Genomic DNA, 20,996 nt, shown 5'->3' on the forward strand with positions numbered 1-20,996 from the left:
TGTGGGGCTGCCACCCTAAACCAGTGTTGGATCTCACTGGTCCCCAGACAACTAGAGTAGAATATGTCCCACTAGTGCTCCAGAAGAGGCAAGCAGTCATCTAGGCAGCTCCTGGGAAAGTTGGCGTGTTGACTGGCTAGTCAAGTATTTCCTTTCATGGCAGGTTTCCTCCTAATTTTACCGTGCTGTCCTGAAGATAGGGATGGAGAGAAGATGTCTCAAATTCCTCTACCTGCTTTATATGGGGCTGATTTCACATTCTCCCAGGGTACTGAAGCTTCTCAATTGATTTCTGGATTTTTTAGAGAATGTGTATGTGTGGTATTGCTTTGTTTTTGTCTTGTTGTTGAATCGGTGTATTGGTAGAAGCAAAGAGAACCCAGGACTCACTATTCTTCCATTTTTCTGATGTCACTTCCAATTGTCTTCTAAATAAGTCAGTTTTTCCCCTAGCCTAATTATATAGCTTTATGCTCTGCCAATCTTACTCTAGAAAAATGTGGTCTTAATACACTGTGTCTTACAGTTGATCAAACAGGTTAGGCTTTTGTTTGTAATCTGATGCCAGAAACAAAGTAATCATTTTCCTGGTAAATACTTGACCTATCTTCTCTCACTTCCAAGTTACCTAGTCATTTTTTCAAGTTTCCTCTTAATGTTTTCCACCTCTACCCCTCCTTTTATATGTATATAGCAACTGGTTCTTTATTGAAGTCACAATTTGTAACCATTATTTTTCCATCTTTCTCAATGGAAAAATAATGAAGGCAAGGATTGTGTCTGAATGTGTAACTGAATCACACCCAGTACTACTGCAGTACCTGACATACTGGATTATGCTCTGAAGTAAGTTGTGCCAAGAGAAGAGAAAACAATGAAGTAGTCTCAAATAGAGGACTATGGATAGAGCAGTGGGATAATGTCAAAGTGTCAAAGAGACATAGAGAAAGGTCAATGACAGATACCAAGATGGCAGTTACTCTTAGAGAAGGAAGAATCACTTCTTTGTGAAACAAGGCAATTAAGAATGCCAATGTATAAACCAGGGAAACATAAAGAGAAGGGATGAGTATCAAAGGTAGTGTTTGTGTCAGAGGATGTAGAAGACTTGAGCTTTTTTGCTTTTGTTTTTTAGTATTTATTTATTTATTTATTTATTTATTTATTTTTGGTAGATGTAGATGGACAACATGTCTTTATTTTTTATTTGATTATTTTTATGTGGTGCAAAGTACCTCATGCATGCTAGGCTACAGACCCAGCCCCTGTTTTTTGTTTTTGTTTTTAATTAAGATGAGTTCTTTCTTTCTATTTATATTTCTATTATAAATATATTCTATTTATATTTCTTTCTATTTATATATGTTAGCAGAATGCATTACAATTCTTATTACACATATAGAGCACAATTTTCATATCTCTGGTTGTATGTACAGTGTATTCACACCAATTCTTGTCTTCATATCTATACTTTGGATAATAATGATCATCACATTCCACCATCATTAATTACCCCATGCCCACCCGCTCCTTCCTTCCCCTCCAATCCCTCTGCCCTATCTAGAGTATGTCTTTTCCTCTCATGCTCCCACTCCCTGTCCCACTATGAATCAGCCTCCATCCATTTACCTTCAAATGCCATGATTTTATTCTCTTTTATTGCTGAGTAATATTTTTTTTCACTTCAGACATCTAGTTTTATGCTTTCATGTAATTGGTGTAATAAATAAATTATTTTCTTGAAGAAACAAAATCCAGATGCTTCAAAGTAGTGAATGAAGGTGAATCTCCTCTTGGTAGGGGAGATTGTACTATATAGTCTCAACCCTTAGCTCTGAATACTATCCTTGGAGATTATTTTAATGATTGTATTACCGCTGGCTTTGGAAGGCAAAGATTGGTTGTCTGCTTTCATTTTTTTGCCCCTTATATGAGTACATGGCTCTTTCTTGAACACCATTTAGTTCAGCTGAGACCCTTAGTGTCCTAGTTAAGTTTTACTAAAGGTTAGAATCAGCCTCCTTATATCAGAGAAAACATTCAGTATTTGGTTTTTTGGATTGGCGTGCTTCACTTAGCATTATATTCTCCAACTCCATCCATTTACCTGCAAATGTCATGATTTTATTCCCTTTTATTGCTGAGTAATATCCCATTGTGCATCTATGCCACATTTTTTTTTTTTTATCCATTCATCCACTGATGGGAATCTAGGTTGGTTCCACAGCTTAGCTATTGTGAATTGTGCTGCTATAAACATTGATATGGCTGTGTCCCTATAGTATGCTATTTTTAAGTCCTTTGCGTATAGACCGAGGAGTGGGATAGCTGGGTCAAATGGTGGTTCCATTTCAAGTTTTCCAAGGAATCTCCATACTGCTTTCCATATGGGCTGCACCAATTTGCAGTCCCACCAACAGTGTACTTTTTTCTTCTACATCCTCACCAACACTTATTGTTGTTTGTCTTCATAATAGCTGCCATTCTGACTGGAGTGAGATGAAATCTTAGAGTACTTTTGATTTACATTCTGTAATTGCTAGTGATGATGAACATTTTTTCATGTATTTGTTGATTGTATATCCTCTTCTGAGAAGTGTTTGTTCAGGTCCTTGGCCCACTTATTGATTGGATTATTTGCTTTTTGGTGTTTAGCTTTTTGAGTTCTTATATAGCCTAGAGATTAGTGCTCTATCTGATGTGTGAAGGATAAAGATTTGCTCCCAAGATGTAGGTTCTCTATTCACCTCTCATATTGTTTCTTTTGCTGAGAAACTTTTTAGTTTGAGTTCATTCCATTTATTGATTCTTGATTTTAATTCTTGCACCACAGGAGTCTTATTTAAGGAAGTTGGGAGTTAATCCCCCATGATGAAGATTAGGGCCTACTTCTATTAGGAATTAAACCAGGGACCCTATATCTAAGTCTTTGATCCATTTTGAATTGAGTTTTGTGCAGGGTGAGAGAGATGGGTTTAATCTCATTTTGCAGCATATGGATTTCCAGTTTTCCCAGCATCATTTGTTGAAGAGGCTGTCTTTTCTCCAATGCATGTTCTTGGCACCTTTGTCTAATATAAGACGAGTTCTTGAAGGGAATCTAGAAAGTAGGTTCATTGGTTTAAAAAAAAATTAGATAAACAGCACTTAAGGCCCACACAAGATTGGATCACATTATTTCTTTCTGTGTATTTACTTTCTGTAACTGTGATGAAGACTTATTCTTCCAGAGAAAAACTTAATGTGAATAACCACAACAATAATAATAAAAATTACCCTTTGATGTACTCTTTCTTTTATGAGCCAGAGAGCATGTTAATATATGTTTATTATATTTTTTCATTTCATTCTAATTTTCATAAAAACATTATGAGGTATATATACTGTATCTCCTTTTTAGAAAGGAGGTAACTTGGGTGGATATAGCTCAATGGTAGAGCATGTGCTCAGCATGCTTAAGACCCTGGATTCAGTCTCCATCACTCAAAAGTGGAAAAAAAAATTCTTAAATAAAAAATGAGGTAACTGAAGCTGAAAGAAAGTGAAATAATTTCAAAACAATTTAACTCTACAACTGATATGTTGGTTCTAATAATGACTTATATTAAAAATAACTTATAGGAAAATGTTCTCTCATTAACCTATTCAGTTTTAATAAATTAAAATAGATAAAAAAAATAGACTTTTAAACTTCTCTAAAGTATGGCCTTGCTCTTAACTCCTAGGAGTGATTTCAGTATTGGATCATACCTCTTTGAAAGGAAGAACTTGCCTTTTAAAAGTAAATTAGTTAGCTGGGCATGGTGGCTCATGCCTGTAATCCAGCAGCTCAGGAGGCTGTGGCAAGAGAATCACAAGTTCAAAATCAGCCTCAGAAACTTAAAGAAGCCTTAAGCGACTTATCAACACCCTGTCTCAAAAAATAAAGGCCTGGGGATGTGGTTCATTGAAGTACCCTGAGTTCAATCCCTGGTACCAAAAGGAAAAAAGAAAAATATTTATTAATGATCCTTCATTTACCTGGAGTTCAGATTTTAATAACCTTTGTTAATCTGAAATAGTACAAAACTTGGCAGTTGAAACAACCCACATAAAATGGAGAGCTTCTAATCAGTTGGAAGGACTGAAAAAAACCAACATCCCATGATTATGTGTGCTCATATGTGATTAACAAACATCAGAGAGTGTTGGCAGAAATTTGTGAACAAAGGCAGAAAAGGTTGATAAAACAACAGAGAAGACAGTTGGATAACCAAAAAGAAAAAAGAAAACTAGGGCATCTGCATGCAGACAGCATAGATGACCTATTTCAGTAAGTGCTTTTTGAGGCATTGTTATTTAAACAACTAAGATTAAATCAGAGAACATAGTAAAAATAGTCTTGTTAGTTATGTTTACTTCTGAACTTATTGGGTCCTCTGGCAAAAGCACATTTTGTTGATAGGAAATTCAAGTACAGATTGAATTTAAGAGAATATCTGATGATGAATCATATGGAAGAATTATAAAGTCATGGGTTTTTAGTCAGATGATTTAGATTTGAACCCTACTGACTCAGTGTTTTGTCATTAAGTCATTAAAGATCTCTGGGCCTCATGTTTTTAATAAGAATTATATTGTCAGCAGTCTGTGAGTTTATCTAGTTTTGGTTTATTTATTCTTAGACCACAGGTTAGACTGTCACATCACCAGCACTCTCACCATTAATCCTAAGAAAGCCCCAGTAAATGAAAGGGTTTTCTGTTATCAGGATCTTCTTACCCAAAGTAAAAATGGACCGTAATATCACAGATGAAATCAGGAGACCAAATGATCTGTGATTAATTTTTCCAATTGGAGTTGTTTCAATAAAAACAAAAATTTACATTCGACCTGCATATTCTCATATCAATAGAGCAGTCTTTGTTTATTTTGTGTTAATTTGAAAGTTGTAAAAACTGAAAGAGATTAAGGTCAGGAAGTAACTTAACCACAGGAAATTGCATTAGGTAAGACATGAAAAAGAAGCTAGGCCAAGTATCAGTTTTAGCTTTACCAAAAGTTCAGTGAGTAATCCATTATAGTACTACTCAGTTTCCCTGGAGAACATGGAAACATCTATAAAAATGCTTCAGAACCCTGCTAAGTTTCTATAAAAGCATTAAATAGAACACTGGTAAATTTGAGTCCAGGAATTTATCTTTGAGGCAATAGTTTTTGTACACATTTTATTCCTAATTGATCTGAAATATGAAAGTATGAATATGAGATGTAAAATTTGAAATTGGCATATTTCAGGTTGTAACATAAAAAGTTATTACACAAAAATTTGAGGTTTAGCTTGTACAAGTTGGGATTTCCTGGAATAATGTACAATGTGTGTTGTACAGTAGATGTGTATTTAATTAGCACAATTTATCAGTGCTAAAGTGACATCAGTGTAAGGCACCTTTATGTTTTCTTTTTAGAAAGAAAATGTGCTAAAAATTTAATCATGACACAGTGCATTAGGAATAGTCTTGATTAAGATGTGAAATTGTTCACACCTAGGGTCTTATTTGTTCCTAAGTATTTGGTAATGTCTCCTGGCTCTGGTTGCATTGCTTAGACCATAATAGGCAATTCTTTTGAAGATTTGTTAGTAGCAAAACAGCTTTGATTACTTTATATGTCTTCTTCCAGGAGTTCACATAAAGCATTTGGATATAGCTTTGCAAAAAATAAATTGGAATTATTACTCCAGAGACAAATACATCTGTGACTTTATTTTTGTGCTTTTCTAGATATGCAGTAACTTTTTAAAATTCCAAGTTGAACTGTGATGTTTTCAAAGTTATTTTAAATATCCAACATCCTTTAGACTCAAAACATAGTTTCAACATGAACTATGAAATGACAACTGTTACACTATTGAAATGACAAAGATGTGAACAATCTTGGCCAAATTTGTATATATGTAGGCAATAAAAACTACTTTCTTACTGCCACCTGACTGCAATTTATAGGATGCTACCCTGGTAAAAGCAAATAAAAAAACCCAAAAGTCATAATTACAGGGATATAAAAATTTGAAAAAAAGTGTGAATCTTATAATGAAATAAGGTAAATCTTAATTGAGGGTGGTGGTGGTCTCCACTCTAACCTAGAACTATGGATAAATTCATTGATGCCCAAGACTGTAATGTTTGTTTTGTTAATGACTCAAAACCACTGAAGATTCATAATCTTTTTTCTTTAGCTAAAAACCAGAGATAGATATATCAATAGCCTGAAAAAGAAATGCCAGAAGGAATCTGAACAAAACAAAGAAAAGCAGAGAAGAATTGAGACCTTGGAAAAGTATCTGGCTGATCTTCCAACTCTAGATGATGTACAAAGTCAGAGTCTACAGGTAATATGAAATAATAGTCTCGTCTTTTAAATTCCATGAAAGCACAATTCTTTAGAAATTTCACTAATTATAAATTACTATTTAATTGCTGTTTAAGGATCTAGTTGAATCAGAAACTTTGTTCATCCAAGCATGAATAGAACTCTCATTGTTAAATAATATGTGGTTACATTCCTCATTAACCTATGTGATAACCCTCTCACTTAAATGTTCTACTGTAAAAGGTTGTTTCTAAACCAGTCTGATAAACCTGCCCCATAGATACTCATGCATGTACACGAATTCTGAATTTCTCCAATAATCTCTGCGATTCAAGACTCTTCACAGCATTCTTTTGAGTATCTTTCTAGATGTTTGTTTTCCTCATTCTTCTTAGCCTTTCCATAAATTATTCCTTAGACCTTCATCTGTCTTCTGTTCACTCCCCTTATTTCTGTTTTCCTTTTATAACAGTACCTTAATCCAAAGTCTTCCTGTCAATTCTGGCGAAGCCTGCCTGCCTAAATCTTACTTATAAATCCATAAAATCTACTCTTCAATTTTTTTCTCAAAGGCTTCCTGAGCAGGGTTCCTCAGTTTGGTACTATTGACAATTAGGAGTAGAAAATATTTTTCTTATAATGGTCTGTCCTGTGCATGGATGGATGTACACTTTTTGCATTTGACCTTCTGGCCTCTACCTACTAAGCGCTAATAACACTGTTCCCTCCCCTCTCTCCAAATCCAAAAATGTTAACAGACATTTCCAAATGTTCCCTGAAGATAAACATCACTCCCAGTTGAGAATCATTGGTCTAATCCATGGAGTGCCATTATTCTGCATATTCTCATATCTATAGAGCAGTCTTTATTTTGTATTAATTTATAAGTTGTAAAACTGAAAGAGATTAAGGTCAGGAAGTAACTTAACTACAGGAAGTTACATGAGCAGAAACAGAGCACTATAAATTAAATAACATGAGATGACACTATCTTACAACATTAGGATAGCTACTATCAGGGTCTTGAACAGATTACAGTGTTATTCATAATAGTCAAAAGATGGAACCAATGCAAGTGTCCATGGGTGGATGAGCAGGTAAGCAAAAGATTGTTTATAAATCATGTATACATAGAGTGAAAAATTACTTATCCCTATAAAGGAAGGAAATTCTGGCATATACTATAAACTGGATTAATCAGAAGATATTTTACTGAATGAAATAAATCATTCACAAAAAGATAAATCCTGTTCTAACTTATATGGGGTCCAAGAAGAGTCAAATCATAGAAAGTAGAAAGCTGATTTCCAGGGGATAGAGTAAGGTATGGTTTGGGGGAGTTGTTTATTGGGTATAGAGCTTAAATTATGCAAGGTGAGTTCTGGAGATTGGTTGAACAACAGTGTGAATGTACTTAACACACTTAGAAAGGGTTAAGCTGGTAAATTTTGTTATGTTATCTTACCACAATTCTAAGTAAAAATCCTTCTGTCTTCTAGAAATGCCTAATCCCATTCTCTTCTCCACAGTCCCATTCTCTTAACTCTCTTCCACTCAAAGGAGAGATAGTGTTAAGAACTCTAAATGAAATGTAGATAGCATAATTTTAGCAATGTGTTAATCCTTGAGAACCAGTAGTAATTTCTAATAGAAACATTTAATATTTCATGTTATGAGCTATAAAAATTCTCCTTAGCTTCAGGTCCTAGAAGAAAAAAATAAGAATTTACAAGAGACTTTGCTAGATGCAGAAAAAAAGCTTGAAGAGATCAAAAAACAATGTCAAGAAAAAGAAGCCCAGTTAATTTGCCAGAAAAAGAAAGAAAAGGAGTTAGTATCTTCCGTTCAGAGGTAAGAAAACTTTCCAAATCTTTTTACATTGTTTTAAGTTATTCATAGTTCATCAAGCATTTCATTTAAAGTATATTCATTTATAATTATTACTTTATTCTTCTTCTTGTAAATGGACTGTTAAGAAATATAATTTCAGTCAGGCGCAGTAGCACACACCTGTAATCCCATCGACTTGGGAGGCTGAGACAGGAGAATTGTGAGTTCAAAGCCAGCCTTAGCAACTTCGAGGCACTAAGCAACTCAGTAAGACCCTGTCTCCAAGTAAACTATAAAATAGGGCTGGGGATGTAGCTCGGTGCCCTGAATTCAATCCCCGGTACCAAAAAATAAAAATAATAAAGTATAATTTCACTGGAACAGATTGTTTCAGATGTGATTTAACATTTTGAAGCAATATACCAACATCTTGCCAAAGGTTTAGATGAGATTAGTAAATAATGAACAAACAAAAACAAAACACAATTGAAGACTGAGAATATAATGAAAGTCCTCTGTTGGCTTTGTCAAAACTTAAGTAAAAATTCTAAATAACAAAACAATGGGGGCCAGCAAAATACTTACACTGCATTCTTTAATAGGCGATGTCAAAAAGGAGGTAATGGACTCCTATTTCACCTTAATGCAAGTAACAGAAATAGCAGTTTTGACATGTACCTTCCAATTCAACTCAAATATCTTGCCTTATATGATTCTTTTAAATTAATACAGCTAGAAATACAGTGAATATCATTTGTATCATATTGAAATAGAGTGACTATCATATTCAGAATGTGTGGTTAAGCTTGGAAATTAATATTGGATTCCTAGAACACCTAGAGAACTACTATATGCCTAAAGAATAATTTTCTTTCTTATTTAACTTAAACCTTAATGTTTTAGTCAGATTTATCACCTCTGTGACTAAAAGATCTGACCAGAACAATTATAATGGAGGAAAGGTTTATTTAAGGGCTTATGGTTTTCAGAGGTCTCAAACCATAGACGGGCCGGCATCATTCCTCAGGGCTCCTGGGGTAAGGAGGAACAGCATGGTGGAAGAGTGTGACAGAGGGAAGTAGTTCATGGTTGATCTGAAAGCAGAGAAAGAAACTCTACTCTCCAGATATAAAATATATGTCCAATAGCCACGCCCCCATTTAACCACCTCCAGCCATACCCACCCACCTCCAGTCACCACTCAGTTAATCCCATTAGGGATTAATTCACAACACAATCCTTTCTCCTCTGAACCTTCTTGCATTGTCTTACATGTAAGCTTTTGGGGGATACCTCACATCCAAACCATAATACTTAATATCAACTATAAATAGATAAAACCATCCTCAAGAATAATATTAAAAAGCAATAAAAAAGTAAATGTAAGAAAAACATTAAAGAACAAACTCTGTTTTCAGCTTTTAAATAAAAAATCTATCAGATTCCTTATCGATTCCATGTTAATATTGCTTTGCTACTTCTTTCAAAGTCTTGAGTATAGGCTGGCCTGTTTTTTTCCTTGGTTTTAAAGTAGAAAAGTCTCTGATTTCTGAGATAATTCAGTCTTCAGTCTTCCTGATGACAGCTCAAAAAAAAAAAAATCACATATTTTAGATTCTACCTTTATTTTTTCTCCTATTTGATGCTTTTTTTTTTTGCACTTTAATTTTCCTCTTTTATAACCCCATATCTTATACCTAATCTTTAGTCTAAAACACCTTCATGAGATGGGATTGCGGCTCAGCAGTAGAGCATTTGCCTAGCATGTGCAAGGTGCTGGGTTCGATCCTCAGCACCACATAGAAATAATAAAATAAAGGTATTGTGTCCAACTACAAATACACCCACACACACACACATACACGTACATACACCTTCATAATCTTTGCTTATATTCAACCATATAGCTTTTTCTTTCATCTTTATGGTAAAATGAAAGCAATGTAGTTGTTCTAACTTATAAAGCACCATGATAACAAACTTTAAGCTGTGTATTTTAAGAGCAGAATTAACAAAATCTGAAGATAATCGAATATTATCTTGTCACATTGTGTGCTTTTATATATTTATATGATTTTAAATTTATATGTGCTAGTATCATCTTAGAAAATTTCTCTTGCTTTCAAGTAGATATAAAGAAAAAAAGTTTGTTAATATTCTTCAATACTTGTATGGTTTTGGTGTCACATGACTTTGGGTCCAGAACCTTAGCTTCCTCAGCCATGTAATAGTCCTTAAATTTCAAAAGAACTTCAGATATGTATGTGATCATGAATTATGTCATATTTTTATTTATTTTATATAATATTTCTAAGTTTCTTTTTTAACTCTTAAGAACTTTTGGAATTTATAAATTGAGAAAATAGAAATTAAAATTAAAATATGTGGTAATTGTTTTCTCTGCTTTTCAAGAGAATTATTATTTTTTGAAATCAGCATCTATATTTTCTGCACATATAATATGCATGAAAAAACTTACTTGCTATTTATGAGAACACAGTACATTTTTTTCCCTTCTGCATTCCTGGCTTACTTTTTAATTTGAAAGACTTCAATATTTTTAATGAATTTTCTCTCTCTTGAAATGTTACAAGTAGATGGAAGATAGTGTCTTGACATTGAATTGTGTGTCTTGACATTGAATTGTGAAAGAACTTATTTTGAAAGAGAAATTATTTTTCATTGATAGATTGAAAAAAAGTATTTTTATTATAAGTAACAGTGTATTGCAAAGCAGTAGACTACATGCTAATACATAAAACTGTCTCTTGCCATTATCAATTTATAAAACATGTCTGAAGTGCTTATTGTACCATCTAGGATTGTCAGTTCTTTGCAATCTAAATATGGCATTGCCTGCTTTTGGAAGAGAGAAAGCTTTAGACACCCATAATACATGAAAAAAAGAAAAATAATGAAAATATTAAAACCTAAATCATAAGAAATTTCTCTTTTAGGACTCTGCTACTAGAGAATGACAAACTAGAGTTATTTCTAGTTTTCACGTAGTTGTCTTTGTTTCGATTTTGGTCATTATTGTTAATGATATGATTTCTTTTAACCTAGACATTACTGTTGTTCTGTTCTCAAGGAGAGTATCTCCCATGCTGCCCCTTTAACCTTTTATTTTTAATGTGCCAGAGGGGCTTCCTTGTTTACTCTTTGCCATAGATAGCATGATAAACTTGCTAAGTTGCAAACATAGTGGAGTGCTATTCTTATGAATGCAGGAGAATGTAATTCTGTACATTTAGGCAACAAAACTATCCTTAGAAGCAGACTTTTGGTCAACTTAGAAAAAAAGGGCAAAAGATGTATATGCATATTCATAGTCTCCCTGTTGCAGTCATCTTAGTTGAAAAGCTGTGATTTTAGGGAAGAAAGAATGAACAGAGTGTTAGAGAGCTCACATTTGGATAATGAAGAACTTTACTGAGGCCTAAGGATGTCACATACTAAGTAACTCTGGTCTTAAATTTTCCTTTTAGAGAAGGTGATAAGCCTCTAGCTAATGGGCCTTTCTTATTTGTATAAAATAGATAGTCATATACTTTCTGTATGTCTTGATTGTTGCTTGATTAAAAATGTTACAGACTCTTAAGATGGACAGCATTTATTTGAAGCCATCAGCCCAAATAAGCAAATAGAGCTGATTTTTGTCATCTAATTATGTTTTTCTAAAACACACAGTTTGCAACAAAAAGTAGAAAGATGTCTTGAAGATGGAATCCGCCTTCCCATGTTGGATGCAAAACAGCTTCAGAATGAAAATGATAATCTGAGGGAACAGAATGAGGCTGCTTGTAAGGTCAGTAGATGCATTTGATAGGAAACATGAAATCAGTACTATGTGAGTATGGTTTTTTATATATATAGATATATAATTTATAGCCATTTTTTGTGAGTTGTGATTTTGTTGATATTTAAATAGCTTATAAAATTTTGAGTTTGAATGTTTGTATTTGGAAAGAAAATAACCATTTAAGCAAGTGTAAAAATTTAATTGAAATAAATGACAAAGCAAAGATTATCTTTTTCTTTACTAAACTGTTCAAAGTGTGTCTCAAAGTTATTTTTATAAGTTGCATAGAGAAGAGTTTTATTGAGAACTACAGGAAGACTTTTGTCATTTAAATATGTGTGATCTAAGTCATATTGTTGTTTAAAGGATACTTATTATGAAAACTTTTGTAAAATTTATAAAGACACCTTTTAAACAAATTTATAATTTCCTGTGCCTTTCTTTGTTTCATCTTGAAATACTGGTACTTTTAAAAAGCAGTGTGGGAAAAAATGAGTTTATTCACTAAGACTGATTTATTTCCTGTGTTTTAGATAATAGACAACCAACAAGATGAAATTAACAGAATGATTCTAGAAATTCAGGTAAGAAATATTTTATATTATTTTAATTTAGCTACATGCTGACCTAAAAGTATTAAAACATACATGTGTTTGTATGAAAAGATAATTTTACCTGAGGTAAAGTTAAATTTTTTTTAATATTAATCTTTTTTTCTCTTATTATTTTTATTTTTATTTTGCATTACAATTCTTAATACACCTTTATACCACAATTTATCATATCTCTGATTGTATATAAGGTATGTTACACCAAATTCATACCTTAAATATTAATCTTTTAGTTTTTTAGAAAGAAATTTTTATTTAATAAATCAGTTTTTCCAAAATTGTTCTCTGTTCCTCACGTCTTCCTCTCTTTTTATTTGGATGTAGTATATCTCCACGACTTTGAACATATTTAATTTAGATCATCTTAATCAAGTAGTTACAACCATGAACTGTTTTTGTCCAATTATTTGATCTTCATACATTATTTCTACCTGAAAAGGCATACAGAGCCCCATTCTGTCTATCTTATGCTCTTTATCTCCATCAGATTTTCTTCAGAGTTTTATAATGAACTGCCTTTCTCTGCCCCATCCTTTAAATATTGTTAATCCTGCAAGCATTTCTGTGTCTACTCCCTGGTATTTCATTAATTCTGCCTAATGTTTTTATTATTCTCTCTTATTCTAATTGGCTTTCCTTATTTTCTAATTACACTCTCCATCACTATTGTCTCAGCCCTGTGATGCTGTTTATTGTGATACATCTCAAGTACAAAGATAATCTGGTAACTCTTATCTGTGGAATATCTCTATTATCTGTGGTCAAAACACTAAATTCTAAGCATCAACACAAAATCAGCCTTCATATTGCCTCTCTAACTGCCTACCCTCAGTATTCATACCATTCATATGCACATACATATGATGATTCAGTAAATCTTAGTTCTTATATAGTTTCCTGAGAGTGTGTCCTTTTTGGTATGCTCATCTGGCAAATATCTACTCAACTTTCAGGATTCTGCAGAGCATCATTTTATAAAAGCTTGACAGATTTTTGCTACCTCTTAGGTAGCACTGCCTGCTCTCTGTTTAACTTTTGCTCCCCTTCCTAATAATTTTATATATTACTATTTCTACAGTATCAAACTATAACACTTTATTTACATATTTTAATCTTTTTTTTATTAGTTGCTCAAGACAGTACAATGATCTTGACATATCATACATTTGATTCAAATAGGGTATGAATTCTCATTTTTCCACGTGTACAGATTGCAGGATCACATTGGTTATACATCCACGTGTATATATACAGCAATCCTAACCTTCTAAGTTTCTTGAGAATGGAGGCTATGGTAGCTCATCTGGAGATTTTGACCTTATCAGAATGCCTGACACATAATACACAGGTCCCAAAATTTGGAGACTAAAAGGATTTTCATTCTTTTACTCATTTGCCATGTATTTACTGAGCTACTGTAACCTATTTTCCAGGCACAGTTCTTGTCATATGTGATTCATCAGTGAACAAAACAATTCTAGTGGGAAGAGTTGGAAAAATGGAAAATGAATGTCACAGGCTATTAAAGCTTTTTCTGTTAAAAACTTGTTATTTAATGGACTGTGGATGTGGCTCAGTGGTAGGCCTGTCATGCATAAGGCCTTAGTTCAAACCCTAGCACTGAGAAGGAAAAAAAAAAAAGTATTTTTTTTTAATTAAGTAGACTAGAAGGCAGTGACAGAAAGTGCTGCATTTCATAATGTGGTCATATAGTTTTTCCAAAAGAGGAAATATTTGAATATATCCAGGGGGATAGCATGCTAGACAAAGAGAGCAACAAATGTTCTCAATGTTGCCTAGTGTGCTTGCTTCAAGACCAGCAAGAAGGCTGTGAGCCTGGAGTGCAGGGATAGAGGCAGAGAGATGAGAGGTAATGCTGAAAAGTAACCTGGACCAGATCACGTGGGACATATTTATATTTTAATCTGAGTGTGATGAAAAGTCTTTGGGTAGATTTTATGGAGTAAATTTTTAGTTTTATACCTTATAATTCTATTATTCTTTTTTTTTTCTTTTTTTCTTTTTTTTTTTTGGCAGGAAGGGAGGGGAGCTCCCGGGGATTAAGCTCAGGGGCACTTGACCACTGATCCATATCTCCTGCCCTAGTTTGAATTTTATTTAAGAGTCAGGGTCTCACTGAACTGCTTAGCACCTTGCTGTGTGTGTGTGTGTGTGTGTGTGTGTGTGTGTGTATGTGTGTCTGTGGTGCTGGGGATTGAACCAAGGGCCTTGTGCATGTGAGGCAAGCATTCTATCAATTGAGCTATATCCTCAGCCCCAGCACCTTGCTTTTGCTAAAGCTGGTTTTGAATTTGAGATCCTCCTGTCTCAGCCTCTTGAGCCGCTGGGACATAGCACCCAGCTTATAATTCTAAAACTCTTTAAATGAAAGTAAAAAAGGTAAATGGTTTGCATGTCAGAAATACATATAGTCTTCTTTGATTGTCTTTTGATAGTACTACATGATTATCAATTTAATTAAATATCAGTCCAGTTCAACAAGTATATGATGAGCCCAATGGACTAATTTACAGAGGTTATGACCTTTATTTTATAGTCTTAAAAACTGGAGCTTCAAATTTTCCATAAGCCATTAGAATCACAAGATTGTTAGGTTCTCTCAATCATAGTTATCTGACTTCTTATAGTACATAAAGAAATTAATTTCTACGTCATATTTTCCAAGAAGTAGATCTAATGAAAGTTATCTAAATTAGGAAAAATCAACACATAAACCTTGGCAGGAAACTTGGATCAAAAGACTGGTAAGATTATGTTGGTCACATACTATCCCCTTATGTTATAGTGTTCAGTATATGTTTATATTAATTCAAATGTTTTTTTATCTCATTTGTGAAGGTATTTTAATGTAATTACTCCCGTATATTGTCTTTGGTAACATATATGTCATGATTATTTGCAATTAATATGTAGAACCATATGTAATTTTATGCCATTGAATCTTTGATTATAAAATGTTTAAGCAATCATCTTTTATTTCTTCAAACTACTTATAGAATTGAAATCAAATTAATGAGTACATTTATTTCCAAATATTTGAGCCCAAACAATATACTCATTAATTCTGTTGTCTTATTATTTGGAAAAATAGCTTTTTCTTTTCTCTTTCTCTATCTACCTACCTACCTACCTACCTATCTATCTATCTATCTATTTATTTATTTATTTTTACCTTACCAGTTCATTTATCCATTTTGACCATGTAGGCCTATAGATGATAGTTTTCTTTCTTTTGAATTGTTTATTTGTTCTTTTTAGTTATACATGACAGTAGAATATATTTTGATGTATCATATATATGTGGAGTATAACTCCCCATTTTTATCATTGTACATGATGTGGAGTTAACTGGTCATTTATTCATATATGTACAAGGAAAATCATGTTCGCTAGATGATAGAATTCTTATAGACACAGACAATAACATTGATTATGTGATATAGCTATATTTTTCAAGATATGATTTAAATGACAAATTATAGATGGTGACAATTATGATTCACATCTCTTTCCTTAATTTTTTAAATTTAAATTCATGGAGTTTTTTTGGCCCCTCATAGTTGAAAAAACTAGGTTTTTGTTTGTGTTTTTACTTATGACCTTTTATAAACATGTATACTTTGTAAAAACCTGAAAAAAATGAACACTAATTATTTCTCAGGCATTTCAAGTTCTAAAAAGAGCACTTTGACTTGAAAAAGATTTATTGTGTTGCACTGTTGTTAATGAGCATAATTAATAGGCATAGTATCAAGTTGGTAATCTCCTAGAGTAGTTGCCTTTAAGTAGCTAATTGTTAAAACTGCCTCAGTTTTCCTCATCTGTCTACTTAAAGGATGGTGAACCTTATACCTATGTAGATTATGATGTCTTTCCCATGTGCTTTACTGCTGATTTTTAATTTCTTCAAATTCCTATATATAACAAAATACTATGGAATTAATAATAGCAGAGAGCTTTATGTTATTTTTAATATAAATTATGCATTTAGCTATCCCTGCAGTATTAAATTCATTGTAAAATCTCACTGCCATTATAGTTTGAATGGTCTTTCTTCCTAACGGTAGTTGGACATTGTTCCATTTTAGAGTGTTTAGTGAACAAAGATAGCAGGTGTTCTTGTTTTGCCTGTGTACAAGTATGCGTGTATGTGTGCGTGTGTGTGTGTTTTACTGGAGATTGAACCGAGAGGCATTCTACCAGAGTTACATCCCAGCCTTTTCATTTATTTAAGACAGGGTCTCCTCTTGCTAAATGCCCCAGGCTGGTCTTGAACTTGTGATCCTCTTGCATCAGCCTCCTAAGTTGCTAGGGTTATAATCATGTGCCATAGTGCCCAGCTACATAGATTTGAGTTTTGCTTTTTACTGCTTCTTTGTGCCCCCGTAAACTACTAAGACCTGATTTGTTCAGTGATCATTTTACTGATTTGGAGTACTGTATTGCTTTGGGTATTAGGAAGTTGTTCTCAGCAGTTTAAATTTAATCTCAAAAGGGAAAAATAAAATCCCATGCTATGTACATTTTATGTCCAATTTTGTAGGAGATTAAAAAATGAGACATTGTTTCATAGTGAAAATTCTGTGTTTAAAGTATAGCTATAGTTTACTACCTCATATCAGATCAAATGAATACTTATCTGGTATAGATTACAGACAAGTTTGATTGACAGCTTTGTAATTTGGGGAAAAATTGGTCTCCTACCACTAATACTAAATTTGTTGTTGAATATATAAAAAGTACTTTTTTATATAGAAGTATATGCTAAATTTGAAATTGAATTGAGTGTTATAAAATACAAATTTATGTACTATTTTTTCATCATTGAGATAATTGTTAACAGGCATGAATACTTTATTTACTCACTGATCTTTTAGAAATTGTGCCTTTCTTTATGTTCTTGAAATTAGTATAGCTAAACTGGCTTCTTCTCCTAAAGGCTTTTTTTTTCTTCTGTCCATATACAATACAAAAAGATATTTTGCAATAGAACCTTCACTGTCATTTCCATAAATGTTACATTCAGAATGTGATTGAGTTCTACATTTGGCATTACTTTCCTTCCTATTTTTTCCTCAAAAGCACATTTCACCTTTATAAGCCTTTTTCTTGTTAGCTGTTATCACTGTCTTGTATATTTGTAATCTTTTGGCAGAGGAGATTATAGAGCAAAATGTTTCAGAAATGTGTATCTGTTTTCTCTAATGTTAAAGTGTTTCCTCATTATAAGAACTTATATATTTAAATGGTCTTTCTGAATTGACAGCTATCAGTAAATTATTATAATACCACAAAAGACCAGAATGATAGTTCAGAAGTCATTAAGACTTGTTATTCTTAATAGGAATGATTGTAGCCAACAATTTCAAAACTGTTGACAGTGTGTTCAATTTATATTAAGAAGTTTCCACATTCTCAGAGGAGTCTGTTTTTACCACATGTCTCATAAGCCTTCATCTACTAGATTTTCTTGGTGGAAATATTGGGAAAATGCATTATAAGCCAATAGAATGCCTTATGGATAAAATATAATACCTCGGGCTGGGGTTGAAGCTCAGTGGTAGACCATTTGATTAGCATGTGTAAGGCACTGGGTTCAATCAAACAAATAAATAAAATAAAGGTATTGTGTCAATCTGCAACTAAAAATAGTTTTTTAAAAACATAATATTTCTCACCTAAATAAATATCAATTTCTTTAATGTTGTCTTATTGTATAAAGTTTATCTCCTTTATTTTGTTATTATACTGTTGTAATATGTCCTAAGATGAAGTTTTTTCTTCCTAAAGTTTAATTTTTACAAAACTTACATGTTAAACAGATTTTTGATGAATGAAAAACTAAAAATATTCTCATTATATTATTAATATTTTTTGAAACTACCAACCAAAAAATGTCCTTACTCTACTCCTTGTTCTTATAAAGAACATGCTATAGTTTTTGCATAATTATGTCAGAAAAATATGTAAAGAGTTTATGTCTTTAACTTCTGAAAAATCATTTGTTTGAAATGGGGAGTAGCAGGGAGGGATACAGTTCACTTGAATTGTGAAAGAATGTACTTGGACTTGTTTATAGTATGTCAAATCTATATGGATGTTCAAATTATTTGGAATCCTTTTTAAAATATATTTTTCTGGGTCCCAGTTGTGAACCTTAATGAATCACTATCTCTGGGATGAAGTTTGAATTATACATTATACTGCCAAGTTCCCTAGGCAGTCCTTAACATAGCCAGGGAGTGGTCCTATTTCTAGAGTTCTCAAGTTTTACAGTCCTCATTGTGTTTGGTGGACCACGGAGTGGGAACTTCGTGGTAAGACAGGCTTAAATAAGAATAAGGTTTAGTTTCTTAGACACCTGGGTATGTTTTTGAGTACATATAAGCTGTTTTGTTAGATCTTACTTACAAACCAGAACATAGATCAGAAGCTAGATGTAAAGAAATTCAGGCAGATTATTTTTTCTTTTTATTGCTAATTTTTCATATAACAATTTTATGATATAATTCACATAATATTTTGTTCTTATATTTATGATGTATGCTTCAGTATTATTAGTATATTCACAGATATGTGCAGTGAAGACCACAATGAATTCTAGAACATTTTTATATTCTATAGGAAAAAAATCTCCATAGATTTGCTTATTCTGGACCCTAGATATATCCAGAGTCTTATGTGTTTATTTTTCTGACCCATATTTAGCTAGTAAACTCCTAATTTCCAGCTGATACCATGTACTATGGCATAATTTGCTTTACAGACTAATTCATTCTGGCTCCTTTGAGGACTAGTTACTTAGGTTAGTATTTGAGATTTGTTCTTACTCCAGGAGTATTTTCCAGCTATCTTTTTCTCTTTGGGAAAGTAACCTAGTCTGAAGAACCCATAAATCTAAAAGTAGTCTACCACATGCCTGTTGCCACAACCTCCAGTGTTTTTGAGAATGCTCTTAGGCTTGAATTTCTCTATAAAGTATATTGCAGTTGAAGTCAGTTCATTATAGATACCTTTGGAACTCCCTGTTCTATGGCCTGCTTCTCCTCAGGCAAAATCTCTTTAAGCCAGATCAGTGGGTGTGGGGACAGTGGCAGTCTTCTGAGTGACACCCTTACTTTAGGAGCTGAATAGTCAGTGGAGGTCTACTGGACAGCATCTCCCTTATCTCCTTAACTTGCTTGGCCCAGCATGTAACACTCCTAACCCCATTCCCCACCCCACGATCTGGGGCAAGAACAATCAGGACCCCATTATTCTTAATGGTGCCACACCCCAGGTAAAGCCTCCATCCCAACTGATGATCTGAGTGGAAGAAAGGAGCCCCCACATTTTGGCTGTTCATGCCTGAAATATGTAACAAGGGGCAGGATTATAAATATTGATGTCCTTTCCCTTCTGGAAAGATAGTTCACCTGGGAGCCGAGCAGAGAGGGAACCCTGTATTATTGAGCGAGAGTCTGGGGTGGAAGTTCTATCTCAAGCTATGAAAGAGGGATAGGATGAGTCTTGTTTTGCAAATCAGTCTTTTGCTTTCCTGATTTTTCTCAAATAAATATCTGTTTCTTCATTTGCCTGCAAGTCTGCAGAGTTTCTCATGCCCATTGTGCTGAAAGCAGAACTCTCAGGCAATTGTTTTCAGAGTTATATCAGAATGCAAAATGACAACTAACTGAAGAAAGGAATTAGAGCTGTAGACGATCTTAGATTCTTATAAACAGGAAACTAAAAAATGGCATTTGCATAATTCTTGTTTGCTTTTTCAGTTTTTACAAGTATTTTGAAAATTTACCCACAGGAATGAAGAAAAGGGTTTTTTTTTTTTTTGGTGGGGGGAGGGATGTGTGGGGGTACTTGAAATTGAACCCAGGGCCATATCCCCAGTTCCTTTTTATTTTGAGACAGGGTCTTGCTAAGTTGCTTAGGGCCCGCTGAGTTGCTGAGGCTGATCTTGAATTTGTAATCATCCTCCTTCAGTCTCTCAGGTTGCTGGGATTATAGGCATGTGCCACTGTGCCCAGCAGGAAAAAGGATTTAATATTTGCCCATACTTAGACCAAAGTGAGAAATAAAGCTTCTGGTGCCAAGCACAGTGTTTGTTAAGGTGGCGGTGAAGTAATGATATCACATGTTACAGGAAGTCTGCTCTCTGGTTAATATTTGTTATCTCTAAACTTCAGTCACCTTAAAAAGTAAGAAAACATATTTTTTAATACATGGAAGAGCTGAAAGAGGTTACAACTAAGATTCTAATTCATGTCCTTTTGACTTCAGATATTTATGTTCTTGACATTACTCTTAATTCCTCAAAGTGAAAAATTCCAAAAGAAAAGCAAAAATGCACCAAAAAAGTGTTGTCTGATTCCTTCTTTATGGAGGCT

The 20,996-nt window shown here is 33.4% G+C and overlaps 1 protein-coding gene across 1 annotated transcript in view; it reads left to right on the plus strand.

The window, feature by feature from the left end:
* Cep85l (centrosomal protein 85L) overlaps positions 1–20,996 on the plus strand; it is a 160,806-nt gene that overhangs the window by 123,821 nt on the left and 15,989 nt on the right. The window contains exons 7-10 of the mRNA XM_078019330.1: positions 6,218–6,370; positions 8,048–8,202; positions 11,872–11,989; positions 12,517–12,567. Of these exons, the coding sequence (XP_077875456.1) occupies positions 6,218–6,370; positions 8,048–8,202; positions 11,872–11,989; positions 12,517–12,567 (477 nt within the window). The remainder of the gene's footprint in view (positions 1–6,217; positions 6,371–8,047; positions 8,203–11,871; positions 11,990–12,516; positions 12,568–20,996) is intronic.

This window comes from Ictidomys tridecemlineatus, chromosome 8, assembly GCF_052094955.1.
Source record: "Ictidomys tridecemlineatus isolate mIctTri1 chromosome 8, mIctTri1.hap1, whole genome shotgun sequence".
Taxonomy (NCBI): Eukaryota; Metazoa; Chordata; class Mammalia; order Rodentia; family Sciuridae; genus Ictidomys; species Ictidomys tridecemlineatus.